This window comes from Mobula hypostoma, chromosome 1 (genome assembly GCF_963921235.1).
Source record: "Mobula hypostoma chromosome 1, sMobHyp1.1, whole genome shotgun sequence".
Taxonomy (NCBI): domain Eukaryota; kingdom Metazoa; phylum Chordata; class Chondrichthyes; order Myliobatiformes; family Myliobatidae; genus Mobula; species Mobula hypostoma.
Window position 1 is genome coordinate 109,094,484 of NC_086097.1, and position 21,471 is coordinate 109,115,954.

The window sequence follows — 21,471 nt, forward strand, 5'->3', positions numbered from 1 at the left end:
CCTTATAGGCAGTGGCGGGAATTAAACCCAGATTGCTTGTACTATAAAATGTTGTGCTAGCCACTACACTACCATGTCATGACACTCCCTGTTGCCCCTCAGGTTCCTTTTAATTTTTTCTCCTCTCACTGGAAACATATGCCCCTAGATCTGGACTCCCCTACACTGGTGTAAAAGAAACTGCTACCATCCACCTTATCTATACCCCTCATGATTTTATAAATGTCTATGTCACCTCTCACTCCAAGGAACAAAGACCTCGCCTTGCCAGCTGCTCTCTATACTCAAGCCCTCCTGGCCACGCCCTCCTAAATCTTTTCTGCATTCTTTACAGTTTAACCATATTTTTCCTGTAACAGGGGAACAAAACTGTACACTGTTCTAGATGTGGCCTCACTAACAACATATACAACTGCAGCATGATGTCCCGACTCTTGTAGTCAAAGTCCTGACTGATGAAGGCCAGCACGCTGAGTGCCTTTTTCACCACCATGTCTATGTGTGATACTGCATACATGTGCACGGTTATGAATATGTTCCCATACGTGAAGGTTTTGTACCAACGTATATTGTCCATCTGGATTTGGGTGCTTTCAGAGGTGTGTGTTTATATGTGTTCATATTCACCCTTAGGTTGGAGGAGCAACACTTTATATTCTGTTTGCCTCCAACCGGATAGCATGAATGTTAATTTCTACTTACAGTAAAAAAAATTCCCCCTGCCTCTTCTTCTATTCCCCACTCTTACCTCTTCTGACCTGCCTATCACTGCCCCCCCCGAGTTCCCTCCTCCGTCCCTTTCTCTTATAGTCCACTCTCCTCTCCTATCAGTTTCCAGCTAGCCTCCTCCTCCCTCAACTGTGGCGTCTTCCCCCTTGTTTCTCAGCCCTGATGAAGGATCTCAGCCTGAACTGCCAACTGTTTATTTATTTCCACGGATGCTGCCTAACCTGCTGAGTTCCTCCAGCATTTTGTGCGTGTTGCTTTGGACTTCCATCATCTGCAGAATTTCTCGTGTTTATGTTCATATTTTCCTGTTGAATTTCTATAGGCTTCTCATAAACCCCAATTACATATATACATAGGAAATGGGGTTGAAAGGGAAAATAAATCAGCCATGATTGAAGGTGCAGCAGACCCAAGGGGCTGAATGGCTTCATTCTGCTCCTATGTCTTATGATTTAAAGAGAAATAGAAACAGGGATAGTAAGATGGTACACAGAGAGGAAACAAGACAGAGTGTGGGAATGAGCAGTTTTGTTTTTCAGGATGCAGCCTTTGATGAGGAGCACAGGCATTAGTGCTGTTCACAGTCTATATCAGTGAGTCATATGGAAGGATCATGTGCAATATATCCAAGTTGGTGAATACAAAACTGGATGGCATTGTAGATGAATGGGCAAGGATATATCAGATGAAATACTAAGTAAAACAGAAAGTTATTTCGCAACATGAGAGAATCTGCAGATGCTGGAAATCCAAAGCAACACACACAAAGTGGCAGGTCAGGCAGTATCTATGGAAAAAAATGAACAGTGAACATTTCAGGCTTAGAGACTTCATCTGTATTTGTGTTCAGCTTCAAGCGGTCTATTGTAAACAAAAAAAAAATTCTGAGGAAGCAACACCTGTCCTGATGAAGGGTCTGGGCCTGAAATGTCAGCTGTTCACTCTTTTCCATGGATGCTGCCTGGTCTGCTAAGTTCCTTCAGCATTTTGTGTGTACTGCTAATAAAAAATTATTTACTTTGAGAGAAAAATAGGAAAATGAAATTTTTAAAAATAAAAATTGAAGGATATTGGTGCTGAGGAAGAACAGGGTATTCTTGCTGATGAACTACCAAAAGTTAATAGGCAAGTTAAGTAAACAATTAGGAAGTTGGATGGCTTTCCTTTATTGCAGGAAGGGTTGAGTTCTCTTTATGTCTTTCTCCAATTACATAGCGCCCTGGTGAAAACGCATATGGAACATTTTGTACAGGTCAAAAGGAGGATAGACTTCTGGTTCACGGATTTTAGTGAAGGTTCACAAACTGGTTCACAGAATGATGGGTTCGTACTGTGAAGAATGATTAAGCAGACTAGACTTCACTAGCTTAAAATGACTGGTGGCCTGTTAAAGCATTTATGATTTTTAAAAGGTTTACCAAGATAAGTTGTTGATGATTTTCTCTTGCTTGGGTGTCCAGAACCATGGGTCACAATTAGTGGATCCAAAGGCTCCTCAGAAGTTAGGAATGAGGCATAAAACTTGCTGCTTACAATCATTTTATTAAGTGTTACAAGAACAAAGAAGATGAAGGGAGAAGCATGTTGAGAGACAAAGAGGGCAAAAGCAGACAAAGGTAAGGGGAAAGGGCTTAAGGAAAAGACAACGAAGAACGGTGGTCTAGTTGTCATTTACCAGACCACTGATAACATTAAATTCCATCGGTAACCAACCAAAAAGCCAAATTCAAGAGATATGATACATGCCACTGAAACCAAGATGATTTTAGAGAGATACAGAGACAACCATACGCATATAAGTGATTATATAAAACCTCAAACAAGCATATGAAAGTTAAACTACAAAGAAAATAACATTTCTACAGCCCAATCCAACACAGTCAAGCTAAGGGGTTTACCTAAGTGTAATGGATCTTGGGAATTCCCTACCCATGTCACATGTGGAGACTCAATCACTGACTATATTCAAGGTAGATTTTTAGATATTAATGAACTGAGGGGATATCGGATTAATGCAACAATGAGGTATGACATCAGCTGCGGTCTTGTTGAATGGTGAAACAGGATGAGTGTCCTAATTGCTCACTTCTACTTAGAGTCAAACAAAGGTACAATACAGAAACAGGCTCCATGGCCGATCTAGTCTATGCAGAACCATTTAAACTGCCTCCTCCCCTTGACCTGCTCTGTGATCACAGCCCTCCATACCCCTACCATCCATGTACCTATCCAAACTTTGTTTAAATGTTCAAATTGGGCTCACGTGCACCTTGTTCCACACTCTCATGACCCTCTGAGTGAAGAAGTTTCCCCTGATGTTCCCCTTAAACTTTACATCTTTTGCCCTTAATCCATGACCTCTGGTGGTAGTCCCACCCAACCTCAGTGGAAAAAACCTGCTTGCATTTACCCTACCTATACCCCCCCCCCAATAATTTTGTAGGCCTCTATCAAAATCTTCTTTCAGTCTTCTATGTTTCAAGGAATAAAGTCCTAACCTATTAAATCTTCCATTATAATTCAGGTCCTCCACTACTTCCACTTTTTATGCAACACGTAATCTGCTGGAGTTGCTCAGGAGATAAAGGAGCATGTATGGGCAGAAAGAAACTGTCAGCATTTTGGGTTGAAAATCCTCTTCCAAAAGAACAATTGGTTTCTTGATTCTAACATCTGCAGTCCATTGTGTCTCTATTTCGTATGTTTTATGTTGTGCATCAGACCACAAGCTCCTCAAGCCTGCACTATATTTAATAAGAACATGGCCTAACTTGACTTTCTTTCCTATTCCCCACAACCCCCGACTCCTCTATCATTCGGATTTCTGCCTGTCTCAGATAGGGTTTTCAGTGAACATCTGCTGAAGTTACAAAACCACCACTGCAGAAGTTTTGGGAAACTTTTCATGAGGACTGAAATAATTGTTCCTTGCACTGTCATCCCAGGTAAAATACAGAACAATTAATATAATTTCCATGTAAATAGTCAACATGCATGCCTTGGCATCCAACTAGCTGATACATTCATGGGCAACAATGAGAAAAAAATCCCCACTTGGTTCACTGAATTCACTTTAAGTGCTTATCATTTTATGGGATTTCCTTAATCCCCATCTTTTTAATGTTGCTCTCTTAGGGGAATTATAAACACAGAGATTTATGACATCTGCAATTTGTGATATTTACTGTGAGTGTTGTATATGAAGGGCGCAAGCATTGTTGAAAGATCCTGACCATGCATCTCACAATCCTTTTGAGCCACTACCATGAGGAAGGAGGTACAGGAGCCTCAGGACTAGGACTGGGTAACAGCTTCTTCCCTCAGGCTGTGAGACTAATGAGTACCCTGCTACCACGAAGGTCTCGTCACTAGGACACTGAGCTGTTTACTGCTTGCACGTGCTGCACACTACATGAACTTGAATGATATTTTATTAGCTTATTTATGGTAATATTTTGTTCTTTGTGCTGTGTGTGATGTATGTTTTCTGGTGCACCATGTTTCATTGGATTGCATATATATGGTTGTTCAGATAATAATAAACTTGGATTTGAACTTGAAGAAAGTTGATCATGCTGGAAAAATGGGCTTTGCAATTGTGATGCTTGGATAACCTACACCAGTCTGGCCTGATGCAGGCTACACATGACATTTCTGTTTGTGCTCGGTATTCGAATAGCAATGACTACTCTGCCAAATGCATTGTTTAATGCACCATTGCACATCCACAGAGTTTTATTCAGGAGATGAGATGAAGTGAATCTACTGAGACTCATAATGAAGCACTATTGGCAGGGCTGACATACAAAGTTCATGAAAAATGTTGAAAACATGGATGTACCCTTTTAAAAGTTTAATGACGTATTCAGTAAACACAAAAACAAATCCATTTTCCAAACAGTTGTTCTACTGGTCTCTCACACATCTCCAAGTTACATACCTATCTCACTCTCTAAACAATCATCTCAATTTCAGTGACTCATCTGGCATTCATATTTTCCACTTCAGTGCCACATGTGCATCTGACAACAACATGTCATGGTTATACACACTCCTAGACATAATGCAGGACTTTATCACACTGATACTTTTGGTAGGAGGCTGGTACTAGCAACAACAGATTGATACATGAAATACAAATTCCATTGCAGTGAACACACTGATACCGCACAGTGTTTAAAATAGTATACAGCTACTAGATAAATAGTCAGCTGCATTTTGCTGGCTGTGATTTGTATTTGCAAATTATATGCACTTTGAAACACTACAGACAAATTGATGTACAGTGAAACTCTGATAATCTACAAACTGATTATTCCAAAGTCTTTATGATTAAACATCTAGCCGATTGGATAATGATGCCAGAGTTCTCTTAACAGTCTGCTGAGTCCAGATTGCAGTACATCCTTCCCACTCTGGGCCACATTTGCCACACTCACATCGCACTCATCAGAATCCCAGTTCCTACAAGCCCTTTTAGCTCACTGGGGCCTCTGTTCCAATGCTCCCATTAAACTTAACTGAGTTCACTGTGAAGTTTATTACAATATTGCATAACATCTGAAAAAGTGTGAATTAAAACTGCATTGGGGTATCAAATGTAATAACATCTAATAATTCAGAAAGACCTACCATCTGGTAACATCATAGACCCAAGCATGCAGGATTATTGGAGTTTTACTGTACAGTTTGTGATTGATTAAAGAAAAGAGTATTGATAGATCAAGAGCTTAGATCTGGCAGAAAACTTGCGCCCTACTATGTAGCAGTAATCCCTGCCCACCGAGGTGTTTCTGAGACCAGGCTACCTAGAACAGGCACCTCAAGGTACTGGGAATATATTCCGAATGCTGCTTCTAAAAATTCTGCAAGTTCACTAGAAGAGCAAAGGAATTGATATTGGTGTCCTCTTACAGGTCAACATTCCTAGTGCCGAGCCACTGGTTACACTCAGGTCATGCCATTTGCATACACCCGACTCCTGAATGAGGTGCCCAATTCCAAGCTCTGTCATGTGAATAAATTACCAGATTAAAATTGGGAAAAATTTAGGGTAGTCCAGCATCCTTGTTAACTCTTGGGAAGCTCAGGGTCATGACCAATTCACAGTGATGTCGAAGAGTTTGCAATGATGTCACAAACCTGAAACCATACATAGGGAGCAGAGCTTTTGCACTGAAAGGAGCAGACTATGAAACACCTACCCTCCTCATCAGTCGTAGTGTGGCTCATCTTAGAGGCACCTATCTTTCCCATGTTAGCCCCATTAGCTACCTCAAAGCCCACAAAACCAGACTGGATCCTCAATCCCAAGGGACTGCCTAAGAAGTAGAAAAGGACAATCTAGTATGGAATATATAATAGCATACACAGTTACACAGGGTGATGCAGTAGCCCAGTGAGAGAAACTGCTGCATCATGGTTCCAGTGACTTGGATTCAGTTCTGACGTCTGTTGTTGTCAATATCTATTTTACACCCTTTCTGTGACAACATGGTTTCCTCCAGGTGATCAGGTGTCCTCCCATCGGCCATAAAGATGTGGGTTGTTAGCATCAATCGCTACCGTAAATTGTCCTTTGTGAACATGGAAAACACAAAATATGTTAGAGTTGGATAAGTGTACCGTAAAGGCACCTTGGGGTCAGCAGGGACTCAGAAGAACCATTTTCAATGCTGTATCTCTCTGTGATGCACAGACATATTATTCCTTGAACCTGACCATGCAGTGTTATACCACACAGCCTACACACTGAATAAATCTTTAGGAAAAGTATTGTAACCAATTGCACTACCTAGTTGTAAATACTTCTGAATTTCTGTGAAAGCATATCTTTCTTTTTTCTGTTGTAAACATGTTGCTGTTTGCCTTGCAGTAGTAATGGTACTGTGAAACTTTGAATCTGCAGATCTGAATTAATTTGAATCCATTTTCCATCTAATGTGTTTTGTAGCACTGGATGACTGAACTTGAAATATTTGCCATGATATTTGCAGCTGCTATTCACGACTATGAACACACTGGAACAACAAACAACTTCCACATTCAGACCAGGTATCATCTATTTTAATGATTTTCTCTCTAACGTAAGAAAGCTATTCATAATGCTTTCCTTTGCAAATCTGCAATTCATTCAATGATGACCAATGCTCAAATTCATTCACTTTATAATGTCGTGGAATGCAAAGAAAGCTCTACTCAAATAACACATCTTCTCTCATATTTTTCATAAATTTTCCATTCATCATGTTATTCTATGCTGAAGACAAAGAATCAAGAGCAATTTCCAAAGGCGCCCAAGTGTAAATACCAAATCAGTTACCCTCCCATGTAAGCATGCAATTAATCACATGGATTTTAAGAGCAGCATGAAAATACCTTTAAAATCCACGTCCACAGTGACAAATTAGATAAAAATTGCTGACATTTTTAGCCATCAGAGGTTAGGTTTGGGTTTCCCCCACACCAATGAAGGTTGTCCTCAGTTGATGACTCTGTGGGGTTTACAGGTTAGTAATACAGATGTTAAGATTATTTTATTTTGTGAATTTTCAGGGTTCATAGCAATGCAGTACTTCCAAGTTAGGGTTAGGGTTCCAAGTTATTACATCACTGATTGAAAAGTACCATGTTGTAATTCATGGTTCTTATAGGAAACACCACAGGATTCGTTGAAAGAAATGACATGAAAAGGAAAAAGAAACAAAGCTCACAAATCCCAAAGCCCCCAGACTCTCCCTCTCACAAAACCCAACAGATTGCCCACCCAGAAGATGGCAGCCAGAACATCAAAAACCCCAAACTTCCAATCCCCTCCCTTGCAAAAAAACAGCGCCGACAGCATCAAACCCCCAACCCCGTCTCCCACACACAAAAACCAACAGATTGCCCATATAGGAAAACCATGGAGAACATCAGACCCTGTACCACCAACCCCCTCTCCCACACACAAAAACCAACAGATGGCCCATACAGGAAAACCAACCCATACAGGAAAACCAACGAGAACATCAGACTCCAAATCACCAACCCCTCCCTCACATAGCCCACCCTCAACCCCAAACTACCAATTGGCAACAAGGAAGAAAACATAGAAAACTGGAAAAAAAACTTAAACAAGCAACATAAAGATCTCGAGTTTATTTTCCATGGTGGTAGGTTGTGAAATCGTCTACTGCTATCTGTTAAAGTAACCATGAAAGTTGTCAACTCTTTCACTAAAGTTTTCTTGAGAGAAATTCATTTACTACCTCCTTTGTTCCCCCACCCACACATACACTTATTTGCATTTAGAAAGGATTTAGTAAGATGCTTAGCTGTATAAGCAAGATTTCATGTTTACAGCAGCGCTTTCTATTACCATCTTCAGATGGGCAATAATACACTGTGTACTTACTCAGATCACCCACTGCCTGAGAAGAAATTGATGGTCATCAGTTTGTCTGTATATATTGTAAGAATAATTTGGCCAAGGGTTGACTGAGCATGGGGTTCAGTAGAGATCTACAAACAGTAGTTTTCACCCTACAGGTCCAATTCTGAGAGCATTATTCCACTTCCCCTGTGCACACCAGCTGAGTAACCATTGCATGGCTACAAGTACTAATTCTGTCTGAAACAGAGTTGTATAAGATGATGAGAGGCATTGATTGTGTGGATAGTCAGAGGCTTTTTCCCAGGTCTGAAATGGCTGCCACAAGAGGGCATAGGTTTAAGGTGCTTGGGAGTAGGTACAGAGGAGATGTCAGGGGTAAGTTTTTTATGCAGAGAGCGGTGAGGGCGTGGAATGGGCTGCTGGCTACGGTGGTGGAGGCGGATATGATAGGGTCTTTTAAGAGGCTTTTGGATAGTTACATGGAGCTTAGGAAAATAGAGAGCTATGGATAACCCTAGCAATTTCTAAGGTAGGGACATTTTCGGCACAACTTTGTGGGCCAAAGGGCCTGTATTGTGCTGTAGGTTTTCTGTGTTTTCTATGATAACTGACTATATGCAGGACATTTGCAGAATGGAACTGTGAATGGTTTGCTTAATCACTGCAACTCTTATTGGCCCATTTGTTCTTGATGAAGTACCAATTCATCAAACACAGTGTGAAGTAGTAATGACAATAATTCACTGTCATTGTGGTCAGTGGATTTTTTTCAAAGCCATGCAATTAAAATGCAAATGTCAACCCATAGACTTTACTCTGTACTTGTGGAAATTGACTTTATCACTGTTGCCCAGTGAATTGAAAAGAGGAAATCGCTGGTCCTTCATGGAAATTTATTTTTAAATGATCGATACATAATAGATGTTTCTGCAATGCAGTTATATAGAAAACAAGATTCTAGATTTTAAACCATAAACATATGTGTTTCTATCCCAGAAAGCATATATATGTCCTCCTTGGGGTATGAACGCCTGACTTATGGACACCCCATAGATACAGCTGAGTGTTTGGGAGACCAGCCAGTTGGATGGGGATGGATTTGTCAACTGCTGGCATCTTGTGCTGGGTGGGAACAGACACTCTTGTGTACCCTCTCGGCCCACTCAAACTACCTTCACCCCCTCGCCCACCCCCAAGCTGCAGCGTTCAGGGTCTGGGCTGAGCTACATGGAGCAAAATCGGTCACCGGATCGACAAAGTTGGCTGGTGATGCTATTCCCATGCCCGCTCGTTCCAATCACAGCTGCTTCTGGGATCCTCCCAGGCACACGGCTTTTGCTTGTTCCTACTTTACAAGCAGGTATCAAGAACGAGATCCAGTCAGAACCCAATGACTTCACGTGCTGTGAATGAGTGGTATCAGGAAGTAGCAGAATTATTGATGCCTCGTCAGTCAGTATTATGAGTGGCCAGTCTATAGTTCCACCACCAGGTTAATATTGTTGTGGAATAAAAGCTCTCCCTTTCCTGATCCTAAAGGGCCCTACGTGATTCCCTATCTGCTCTGCTTTTGATTTGAATTGTTATAGCTTCAATACAAGCTCAACAGCATAACTTTTGACTATATGACCACCACCACGTTCTATATAAGCTTCACCAGTCTTCAGAATCAGAATCAGTTTCATATCACCGACGTATGTTGTAAATTTTGTTGCTGTGCAGCAGAAGTACATTGCAAATCGTAATAACAAAAAATTGTCATTTACAGAAAGTATATATATTACAAAGTTAAATTAAATAAATAGTGCACAAGAGAAAACAAAGTAGTGAGGTAGTGTTCATGGGTCCGATGTCCATTGAGAAATCACATGGCAGAGGGGAAGAAGCTGTTCCTGAATCATTGAGCGTGTGCCTTCAGGCTCTCAATGGTAGCGATGAGAAGAGGGCATGTCCTGGGTGATGGGAGTCCTTAGTGGTGGATGATGCCTTTTTGAGGCATCATTCCTTGAAGATGTTCGGGATGCTGGGGAGGCTGGTGCCCATGATGGAGCTGAGTGAGATCACAACTCTCTGCAGCTTATTTTGATCCTGGAAAGTGCCCCCCCCACCCCATACCAGACGGTGATGCAGCCAGTTAGAATGCTGTCCATGATACATCTGTGGAAATTTGCAAGTGCCTTTAGTGACATACCTAATCTCTTCAAATTTCCAATGAAGTATAGCCACTGTTGTACCTACTTTGTAATTGCATCAATATCCTTAGCCCAGGATAGATCCTCAGAGAGGTTAACACCCAGTAACTTGAAATTGCTCACTCTTTTCACTTCTGATCCCTTAATAAGGACTGGTGTGTGTGCCCTCGTCCTACCCTTTCTGTAGTCTACAATCAAGGACTTTTCTGAAGTCCATAATCAAAGGGAATTTCCTTCTGATTAGTCAGTATAGTTAGAAACTTTCCACTTATTCTGTAAACCTAATCCGTTGCGTGTTATATTAATGCTTTTTCTTCAGCATTTTGAGAGAATCTGATACTTCACCTGGCAGTCATTTAGCAGGCTCACTCCTGATCTGTCACTTATATTCATTTTATGAGTGTTCCACTATCAATAACAGAGGCTTTGACACAGAGAATATTATGCATATATTTTGATATATATTAAGCAAAGCATCTTGCTGTGATCTGTTTATTGAATTTAAGATTATTTTCAGAACAAAAGGCAGTAGGTAAGTGAAAACACCACCACAACTAACTCCTGTCCAAGTCATACGCTGTCTTCTTTTACTGTAACTAAATCCTGGTTCTCTCCTTCCAATGGATTGCAACAAATGAAGATGGTGGCTGATTGTCTCCCCTCTCAAGGACGGCTATTAACTGACAGACCTTAAAAGGGAATACACATACGGTCACTCTGAGATATACAAAGATCATTTTTCATACTTCCTGTCAGTGTAGAAAGAGAAATTTGACCTGTTGGGTCTGTGGCAACTCTCAGAGTATTCACATAGTTCAATTCACCCAATATTTCCCCATAGCCTTTTCTCTCTCACATGTGACTGTTATGTCTTGTAACTTTAAAACATGGAACTAATTCAAAGAAAGACATGGGAGTCCGGGCATGCAGCATTTATACTTTGTCTTTACCTTAAACAAAGCATGCATGCATCATATGGTAGCGTGATGACGTATGCAATTCATGTATTTTGACATACTGTATAACCCATAATGAATCATTTAAATGAACAGGAAAGCTTGATCACTATATATGTATATATGTATGTGTGTGTGTATGTGTGTGTGTATATATATATATATATATATATATATATATACACACACACACATACACACACATCGATGATCATCTAGTTCCCCTGATAGTCCTGGCACCCAACTACACTAGAAGTATTTTACAGTATCCAGTTAACCTGCTGCCATGTCATTAGGGCAAGGGAGGAAGCTGAAACCCCTAGAGACAAGGTAATGGAAAGAACATAAAAACACCCAGACTGACAGTAACTGTGGTTCCGGATTGAAGCCTGGTCACTTGAGCGGTGTGACAGCACCACTAACCACTGCATCAATGTTGCCATCCCTAATGTGTGAGAGTTCCTTTGGATTTTAATCAATTTAATTTTGAAAATAATGGGAAATCAATGCAAATTAATTTTTGCTGTTTGAAATGTGATGTCAGCTCCACTGCTTCTAAGCATTATTGGAATGTCTTATTTCAAATGGTGTTAGTTAATATATTTTGGCTTTTAATTGTTAGATCTGATTCAGCTATCCTGTACAATGACCGAGCTGTATTGGAGAGTCATCACGTCAGCGCAGCTTATCGTCTGCTGCAGGAGGATGAGGAGATGAACATCCTGTTCAATCTTTCCAATGATGATTGGAGGTAAATCAATACCGCACGTCCGAAGTGTCTTTCCAGCAGGGACGATGCTGCAAAATGGCAGCAAGTACATTCCACACAACCACTCTCACACCAAAGTACAGCCAAGGCTTCCCCTAAAGAACCTGAAACATTAACAGGAAATCCTCAGTTTCTGAATCAATTGCAGCAAGCAGAAGTTAAATGTATGTGTATGGTGTGTGTGTGTGTGTGTGTCTGTGTATGTGTGTGTGTGTACGGTGGGTGGGTGTGTGTGAGTTTGTATGTGTATTGTGGGTGAGGGTGTGTGTGTGTGTGTGTGTGTGTGTGCGTGTGTGTTTGGTGGTGGGTGTGTGTGAGTTTGTATGTGTATGCTGGGTGAGGGTGTGTGAATGTGGTGTGTGTGTGTGTATGGTGGGTGGATGTGTGTGAGTTTGTATGTGTATGGTGGGTGAGGGTGTGTGGTGTGTGTGTGTGAGTTTGTATGTGTATTGTGGGTGAGGGTGTGTGTGTGTGTGTGTGTGTGTGTATGGTGGGTGAGGGTGTGTGGTGTGTGTGTGTGAGTTTGTATGTGTATGGTGGGTGGATGTGTGTGAGTTTGTGTGTGTATGGTGGGTGAGGGTGTGTGTGTGTGTGTGTGTGTGTGTATGGTGGGTGGATGTGTGTAAGTTTGTATGTGTATGGTGGGTGAGGGTGTGTGGTGTGTGTGTGTGAGTTTGTATGTGTATTGTGGGTGAGGGTGTGAGGGTGTGTGTGTGTGTGTGTGTGTGTGTGTGTGTATGTGTGTGGTGTGTGTGTGTGTTTGGTGGTGGGTGTGTGTGAGTTTGTATGTGTATGGTGGGTGAGGGTGTGTGGTGTGTGGTGTGTGTGTGTGAGTTTGTATGTGTATGCTGGGTGAGGGTGTGTGTGTGTGTATGGTGGGTGTGTGTGTGTGTTTGTGTGTGTGTGGTGGGTGGGGGTGTAGGGATTCTGTTACCAGCTGGAGTCAGTGTGAGGAATACAAGTATCATTGAGTGAGGGGTGAGTACCTGTGGAAAACACCCACATCGGGGTTGTACACTTCTGTGAGCAATTCACAGAATAGGGCGTGAGGGAGTGACTGAGAGTGCGGGCAATCCACTGAAGGCATTTGTAGGAATTACTCTGCAACCCGAGGGAAAGTTGGGGTAAAAAAAAAGATGATTGTGTATACTGTATACAAGAGGTACAACGATTTGGGAATGGGGTTTAAAAGAACATAATACTTTGAACATTATAGGACAGCAGAGAATCTTTGGTCCATGATGTTGTGTCAACCTTTTAACCTGCTCTAAAATCAATCGAACCTTTCCCCTTTACATTGTCCTATGTTTCTCTGTCATCCATGGGCCTACCTAAGTTACAATGGTCCTGGTACAGGTGGATGGGAGTAGCCAGTTTAAATGGTTTAGCATGGACTAGATTGGCTGAAGGGCCTGTTTCTGTGCTGTACTTTTCTATGACTGTATGACTTAAATGCCCCAAATGTATCTGCCTTTACATCTTCCCTGGCAGGGTATGCCACGCACCCACAGTGCTCTGTGTAAAAAAACTTATCACTGACATCCCCCCCATACTTTCCTCCAATCACCTTAACATTATGCTGCCATGCATTAGCTATGTCAGAAATGTATACCATTAGGGTCCGAGATAAACCTCAAGTAAATGACTGTGTGAGAGTGCACCAAACTACAAGAGTGATTGCCTGTGAAATGCCCTCATCAGTGGGCAGAAACATTTGTGGGAAATGTTGTTTGTTCTTAATAAAGACAAACTTGGTGTGGGTTTATGTGAGAACATTTAATTACTGAACTGCGGCTCAACCCTGTGCACGTGCACCTTCGTAGCTTCTGGTTCCAGGTGAACTTCTTGCATTGCACACTGGGAAATGAAGTTCTTTGTTATGCACACATAACAACACAGGAAATGTGTGAATAGTTGGTAGTTTGTAAATAATATATCAGTATTCTAAATTCTGTTTTTCGAACTTAGACATCAGTTGCAATTGGCTTTGATGTGAATGAGAAAATTCAGAAGGTGTTTAAGAATCAAGTACATGTGCTTACCACAAATATATCTGAGTGAGATCATTTATGGAAGATACATATCTGTCAGCACATGCATGTGTATGGAAATGCATGTTAGAATATGTGTATTCTCGAAGAGAGACACAACCTTGTCGTGGGGTTTAGAGGTTTGTGTGTCTCATTGACCCTGTGAGTCAGGGTCAGGGCTTTGTGCTTTGACAGGTCAAAGGGTAGAGGCCAGACCAAGAACGGTCCACTGGCCCTCCAGGTTTTGGGGTTCAGCTCAGGGCTAACAACCCTGAGCTGGTGAAAAAAATGGTTACAGAAGCAGCATTGACAATGGAGGACCTTCATTACTTCCCTAAGTGCCAGGCAGTAATGGGCAGTAAGTGAGAATATGTGTATAATATATGTATGAGTGCACAGGGAGAAATATAAACATTGCTGAGGTGTGATGTTTACAGGAAACGTAAACCGTTAGTGATTGAGGCTACGTCCATACTATGCCGGATAATTTTGAAAATGCCGGTTTCGAGTAAAAACAATAGGCGTCCACACCAGGCATTTTTCAAAATTTCTCTGTCCACATTAGACGGATATTTGGGCGAATCTCCTCCTACTGGGCATGTGCAGGACACACAGAAAACAAGCGAAGAGGAAACGGTATACCTGGTGCGCGTTTGTCCAGTTACAGAGTGGAAAAACTTCCAAGGAATTGCTCTTGGCTCTCGCGCAGGAGGACTTAAAACTAAAGAAAAAACAAATACTGGAGCGTATGGAGGCAACCGACAGGGAGTTCACGGACAGTACGACCCGGCTGACAACGAACATTGAAAAACTGACTAACTCTGGTACATTAATAAAGCACCTTGTTAAATGTATAAAACATGTCTGCATCAGTGTTATCTTGTATTTCCATACAATGTTACATTAGTCTGTCACACATCTATTGTCAGAGAAGTACTTGCATAAATAGGTAAAGCACCTTCATACAAGCAAGGACAGAAAACAGGGCAAAGTGAGTAAACTTATTTATTCAGTAAGCTATGGGTCAAAGTATTTGGTGAGTACGTTTCTAACTCTCTGGCTTCAGTCTCGTTGCCATCTGTTCCGAAATTGTTAGGTTCTGCGAAATGCAGAATCAAATATCGCTGTGATGATTGTACGATATAGTATCAATTCTTTGGCGACAATAAAGTAGTAATAATAATAAGAAGAATAATAAGAAAACAATGAAATGCTGCACTGTTGCCATCTGTTCCGGCACATCATGATAGTGGTTTTAAAAAGCTCTGGTTACCCCGTACACACTGCAATTAATATTAGGCGTTTTCAGATTTATTCACTCTGGAGACCATTTCTGAAAATCTCCGTTTTCGGGGGCTGAAAACGCTGTTTCAGTGTGGACGGAAGGTCAAAACGAAGAGAAAAAGCTTCGTTTTCAAAATTATCCGGTGTAGTGTAGACGTAGCCTCAGTGAATATGTGAGAAATACAGATTAGGGTGAATGCGTGAATAGACGTTCTGACGTGAGGGATACAGAGATTGAAGAGTGAGTAATCAGTCCCTGAGTTTACAAGTGAACATGGATTCTGTTCCTAAGAATCTGCTTCAACGACTCCTCTACCACTGATGTGGGGCTCATTACTCTGTAGTTTTCAGGCTTATTCTTACTTCCTTTTTTGCAGCCAGGATACTAATAAGTCATCCTCCAATCTTCTGGAACACCACCTTTGGTTTACAAAGACATAAAACTCTTCAGTAGTCTCCTTCCTTGATTCATAGAAACATAGAAACATAGAAAATAGGTGCAGGAGTAGGCCATTCGGCCCTTTGAGCCTGCACCGCCATTTATTATGATCATGGCTGATCATCCAACTCAGAACCCTGCCCCAGCCTTCCCTCCATACCCCCTGACCCCCCGTAGCCACAAGGGCCATATCTAACTCCCTCTTAAACATAGCCAATGAACTGGCCTCAACTGTTTCCTGTGGCAGAGAATTCCACAGATTCACCACTCTCTGTGTGAAGAAGATTCACTTAGAATCCTGGAATAGACCCAGTCAAGCCCTGGGGATTTATCAAAGTTCACAGTAAAATTATTATCAAAGTACATATATGTCACCATATATATCCTGACATTCACAGTAGTTACAAATAAATAGCATCAATGAAACACCGCACATGACAGAGATGGACAAACAACCAATGTGTAAAAGACAACAAACAAGCCAAATATAAAAAAAAGAAAAAATACAGTAAAGAAGCAATAGATATTGAGAGCACGAGCTGCATAGTCCTTAGGAATGAGTCTAGATTGTGAAATCAGTTCAGTGTTGGGGTGAGTGAAGTTATCCCTTCTGGTTGAAGAGCCATATGGTTAAGGACAAATGACTGTTCTTGAACCAGGTGGTGTGAAACTTGAGTATCCTTTACTTTCCTCCTGATGGCAGAAATGAGAAGAGAGCATGGCCTGGATGGTGGGGGTACTTGATGATGGATGCTGCTTTTGTGTGACAGCGTTCCTTGTAGATGTGCTCAGTGGTGGGGAGGGTTTTTCTGTGATGAACTAGGCTGTATCTACTACTTTTTTAGGTTTTTCTGTTCAAGGGCATCGTTGTTTCCATGCCAGGCTGTGATGTAACTAGTCAATATAGTCTCCACCACACATCTATAGAAGTTTGTCAAAGTTTTAGATGACATGCCAAATCTACACAAACTTCTAAGAAAGTACAGGTGCTGCCATATCTTCTTTGCAATGACAGTCATTGTATTGAATTGAATTGACTATTTCTTACATCCTTCACATATGTTAGTAAAAAATCTTTACGTTACGTCTCCATCTGAATTTATAGTAATTTGTAATAAATAGTATGCACGACAGGACAGTCAATATAACATAGAAATACAATTGTATCAGCGTGAATTAATCAGTCTGATGGCCTGGTGGAAGAAGCTGTCCCAGAGCCTGTTGGTTCTGGCTTTTATGCTGCGATACTGTTTCCCGGACAGCAGCAGCTGGAACAGTTTGTGGTTGGGGTGACTCAATCCCCCAATGATCCATCCGGCCCTTTTCACATATCTGCCACTATAAATGTCTTGAATAGTGGGAAGTTCACATCTACAGATGCACTGGGCTGTCCGCACCACTCTCTGCAGAATCCTGTGATTAAGGGAGGTACAGTTCCCACACCAGCATGTGATGCAGCCAGTCAGGATGCTCTCAGTTGTGCCCTGTAGAATGTCCTTTGGATTTGGGGACTCATGCCGAACTTCTTCAATCATCTGAGATGAAAGAGGTGCTGCTGTGTTTTTTTCACCACACAGCCCGTACACACAGACCAAGTGACACCCCTGGTATGTGTATACTGAGGAACTTGAAGCTGTTCACCCTCTCAACCTCAGATCCATTAATGTCAATAGGGGCTAGACTGTCTCCATTCCTCCTGAAGTCCACAACTAGCTCCTTTGTTTTTGCGGCATTGAGGGAGAGGTTGTTTTCTTCACACCACTGTGTCAGGCAGATGACTTCTTCTCTGTAGGCTGCCTCATTATTATTTGAGATTAGGCCAATCAATGTAGTGTCATCGGCAATTTTAATTAGCAGATTAGAGCTGTGGATGGCGACACAGTCATGGGTATACAGGGAGTAAAGGAGGGGGATTTAGTACACAGCCCTGAGGGGCTTCTGTGTTGAGGGTCAGAGGGACAGAGGTGAGGGAGCCCACTCTTACCACCTGCTGGTGATCTGACAGGAAGTCCAGGATCCAGCTGCACAAGGCAGGGTAAAGGCCGAGGTCTGTGAGCTTCTTGTCAAGCCTGGAGGGAATTATGGTGTTGAATACTGAACAGTAGTCCAAGTTAAATAATAAACCTGAAGAAGTTAAAGTTGATGACCCTGTCCACCTCTGATCTCCTGATGAGGACTGGGTCATGGACCTCTGGTTTCCCCCTCCTGTGGTCAATAGGTTCTTTAGTTTTTCCAATATTGTTGTGTTCCTTTTCTCACCTTGTTGCACATCTGGTGGCACTTTTACCATTTCTGTAGCACTTTGACTATATTTTTCACGTGGCTGAGTTGCTAGCTCGATGCTCAACCCAGCATGGATGGGAAGCGTGTGAGGAGACGTCCAAATTCAAACTCGGGATCATTTGCCTCGAAATCTGGATTGTCTTGTGACAGCATTGCAGGGCATATGCAATTAGGCCTTCTGCCTGCAGACTGGCCCATTGAAGTCCATTCAGCCTAGTTCTATGTGACTATAACAACACAGAAAGAGCAAAAGTGAGCTTCATGTAAGATTAGGTAAACAAATTGTAAGCACAGAGTTAATGGGCAGAAGGTCCTGTTTCTGTCCTAAACTTCTCTATTACTCTGTACAACCCTGACCACGGTCAACCGTGTAGGTCATTAAAGCAATTTGACAATGCTTTTCCAATTACATGAATTACATTCACAACACTTTTCCAAAAGTTTTTTTTCAGTCAGCGAGATGAAATCACTGAAAGTTATACTAACCACCTGGAGATGTAAATTTTAACTCTGTGAAAGAAAGTGATAAAGGAAATATGAAGAAGAAAGATAGAATATGGATTTGGTATATAAATAGGTGGGGAAACAGAAGAGACTGATCAATCAGGGATCAGAAAGGAGACCTATACATGGGGAAAGGCTGAAATCTTTGGTATCTACATCCCCAAAGGAAGCGATGATGCCAAGACTCAGTAAAAAGTACATTGTGTGCAGATTGGAAGGGTGGAGGCTCTAAATAAAAAGTGTTTCAAATGTCAAGTTAAACCAAATGAAAGCAGGAGTAAACATATCACATGAGTTAGCCATAATCTTCCAATCTCCCTCAGATGTGGCAGTTACTAGAGAGCTGGAGAATAGCATGTTCCATGCTTGTTCAAAGAGCAAGTGTAAGGACAATCCCATAAACCAGACAATTTAACCTTAATGGTGGAGAAACATTTAGAAATAATAATTAATGGATTAAAAATTAATAGGCACTTGGAGAATTGATGAAGGAGAACCAGTACAGATTTTTTAAAAATGACAAAACTTTGCTTAGAGAAATATGAGTTATTTTTATTAAGTTAGCAGAGGTAACGTAGTAGATATTGAGAAGATAGTTGGCAAAACTACTCATAAAGGGAATTACAGAACTGAAGCCCATGGATTAGTAACCAGTGAAGATAAGAAATTGGCTTAGGTAAGAAATTAGCAGAAAATCATGATAAATGCTTGCCTTTCTTACCAGCAGAATCATAACATTGATGTTTCCCAGGAGTCTGTTTGCCGATACTTCTGGTATACACCCAGTATACAGGATGTACCTAATGAAGTGGTCACTTAGTGTATATATATCTGTGGTCTTCTGCTGCTGCAGCACATCAAGATTCTACATGTGTGTTCAGAGATGCTCTTCTGCACACCACCTTTGTAATGTGTGGTTATTTGAGTTACTGTCATCTTCTGTCAGCTTGAACTAGTCTGGCCATTCTTTGACCTCTTTCATTAACAAGGTGTTTTCACCCACAGAACTGCTGCTCGCTGGACATTGCTCTCATCACTGTTCTCTGTAATGTGTGAAAATCTCAGAAGATTGGCAGTTTATGAGATACTTAAACCACCCCATCTTACACCAACAAGCATTTCATGGTCAATGTCACTTCGATTACACTTCTTCCCCATTCTGATGTTTGGTCTGGACAACAACTGAACCTCTTGATCATGTCTGCATGCTTTATGCTTTGAGCTACCTTCACTTGATTGGCTGATTAGATATTTGCATTAATGAACAGGTGTACAGGTGTACCTAATGAAGTGGCCAATGATTTGATCACAGGCTTTAGAGAAGGGTCCCCAGCCCGGGGTCCATGGACCCCTTGCTTAATGGTTTGGGGCTTGGCATAAAGAAGGTTGGGAAGCCCTGCTCCACAGTGATATTTCCACATGTTAGATTGATATAAAGTTAGAAGTTTAGTAAATAGTGGGGAGTAAGCTACATACACGAGGTCAGAAAAGGGCTGGTAAAATATGGCAGAAGAAACTAAATGCAGAGATGTGTGAAATTGTACATTTTAGTAGAGAAAAGAAGAACAATAAATATAAGCCAAGTAGTGCTGTTCTAAAGAGAATGTGCAGTCCAGTTTCAGACCACAGATTTTGGTTTGGTAACAGAGTAATGCATCACTCTCCTGCCTTCTATGGGGATCCCTGGGTCCTATTATTTTCCTTAGGCAGGGAACTCCAGTGCATGCATCGCTGATCAATTATACTCAATGACTGATTGTCCAATAAACAAGAACAAGTGAAGAGGGTTCACCCCAAGCTGAAGTACCAGCACCAAAGCCCCCCCTTCCCTCATCTCTTGCTTAGTCAGCATATTCAGCAATACTTGGACAACCTGTCTGACAAAAAAATCGTTGCAGCATAGAAGGATTAGATTAGATTAGATTATGAGGACACGCAGTCCTCTTTTATTGTCATTTAGTAATGCATGCATTAAGAAATGATACAATGTTCCTCCAGTGTGATATCACAGAAACACAAGACAGACCCAGACTGAAAAACTGACAAAAACCACATAATTATAACATATAGTTACAACAGTGCAAGCAATACCATAATTTGATAAAGAACAGACCATGGGCACAGTAAAAAAAAGTCTCAAAGTCTCTCGAAAGTCCCATCATCTCACGCAGACGGTAGAAGGGAGAAACTCTCCCTGCTATGAGCTTCCAGCGCTGCAAACTTGCTGATGCAGCATTCTGGAAGCACCCGACCATAGACCGACTCTGAGTCCGTCCAAAAACTTCGAGTCTCCGACACCTAGAACGAGCATCATCTCTGCCAAGTGCTTCGACCCCAACCCAGCCGCCAGCATCAGGCAAAGTCGAGGATTTGGGGCCTTCCCCTCCGGAGATTCTTGATCACACAGTAGCAGCGACTGCGAAGCAGGCATTTCAGAAGTTTCTCCAGATGTTCCTCCGTGCTTCTCACGTCTGTCTCCATCAAATCAGAATTGTGCACGGTACTCTACTTGACAAATACAGATATCATTCACTGGAGAGCCCGCGCGCGCTGCGTCGTGCTGCCATCTTCTCCTCCCTCCACTTACCTGAGTGGTTCAGGTAATTATTTTTTATTTTCTTAGTAGATTCTTTTGGGTTTCTTGTTTTGTGGCTGCCTGTAAGGAGATGAAACTCAAGGTTGTATAATGTATACATACTTTGATAATAAATATACTTTGAACTTTGACCCCAACACTGATCTTTGGAGAATGCCAATATTTATTTCCTTTGCCTTAAAAATAAACTTACTACCACACTGTTGATACTTGGCACCAAATGTGCGAAATTTATTTCCATAGTTGCACATGAACTGCCCTTGAGATTAAAGAAGATATTCATATTCTCGCTATTTCACTGCCTCCTTGCACAG

General features: G+C 41.6%; 1 protein-coding gene across 3 annotated transcripts in view; it reads left to right on the forward strand.

Annotated features, from left to right (window-relative positions):
- pde1ca (phosphodiesterase 1C, calmodulin-dependent a) overlaps nucleotides 1-21,471 on the forward strand; it is a 292,700-nt gene that overhangs the window by 156,056 nt on the left and 115,173 nt on the right. For all 3 annotated transcript variants that reach the window (XM_063054745.1, XM_063054754.1, XM_063054738.1), the window contains exons 8-9: nucleotides 6,683-6,783; nucleotides 11,875-12,003. In XM_063054745.1, the coding sequence (XP_062910815.1) occupies nucleotides 6,683-6,783; nucleotides 11,875-12,003 (230 nt within the window). The remainder of the gene's footprint in view (nucleotides 1-6,682; nucleotides 6,784-11,874; nucleotides 12,004-21,471) is intronic.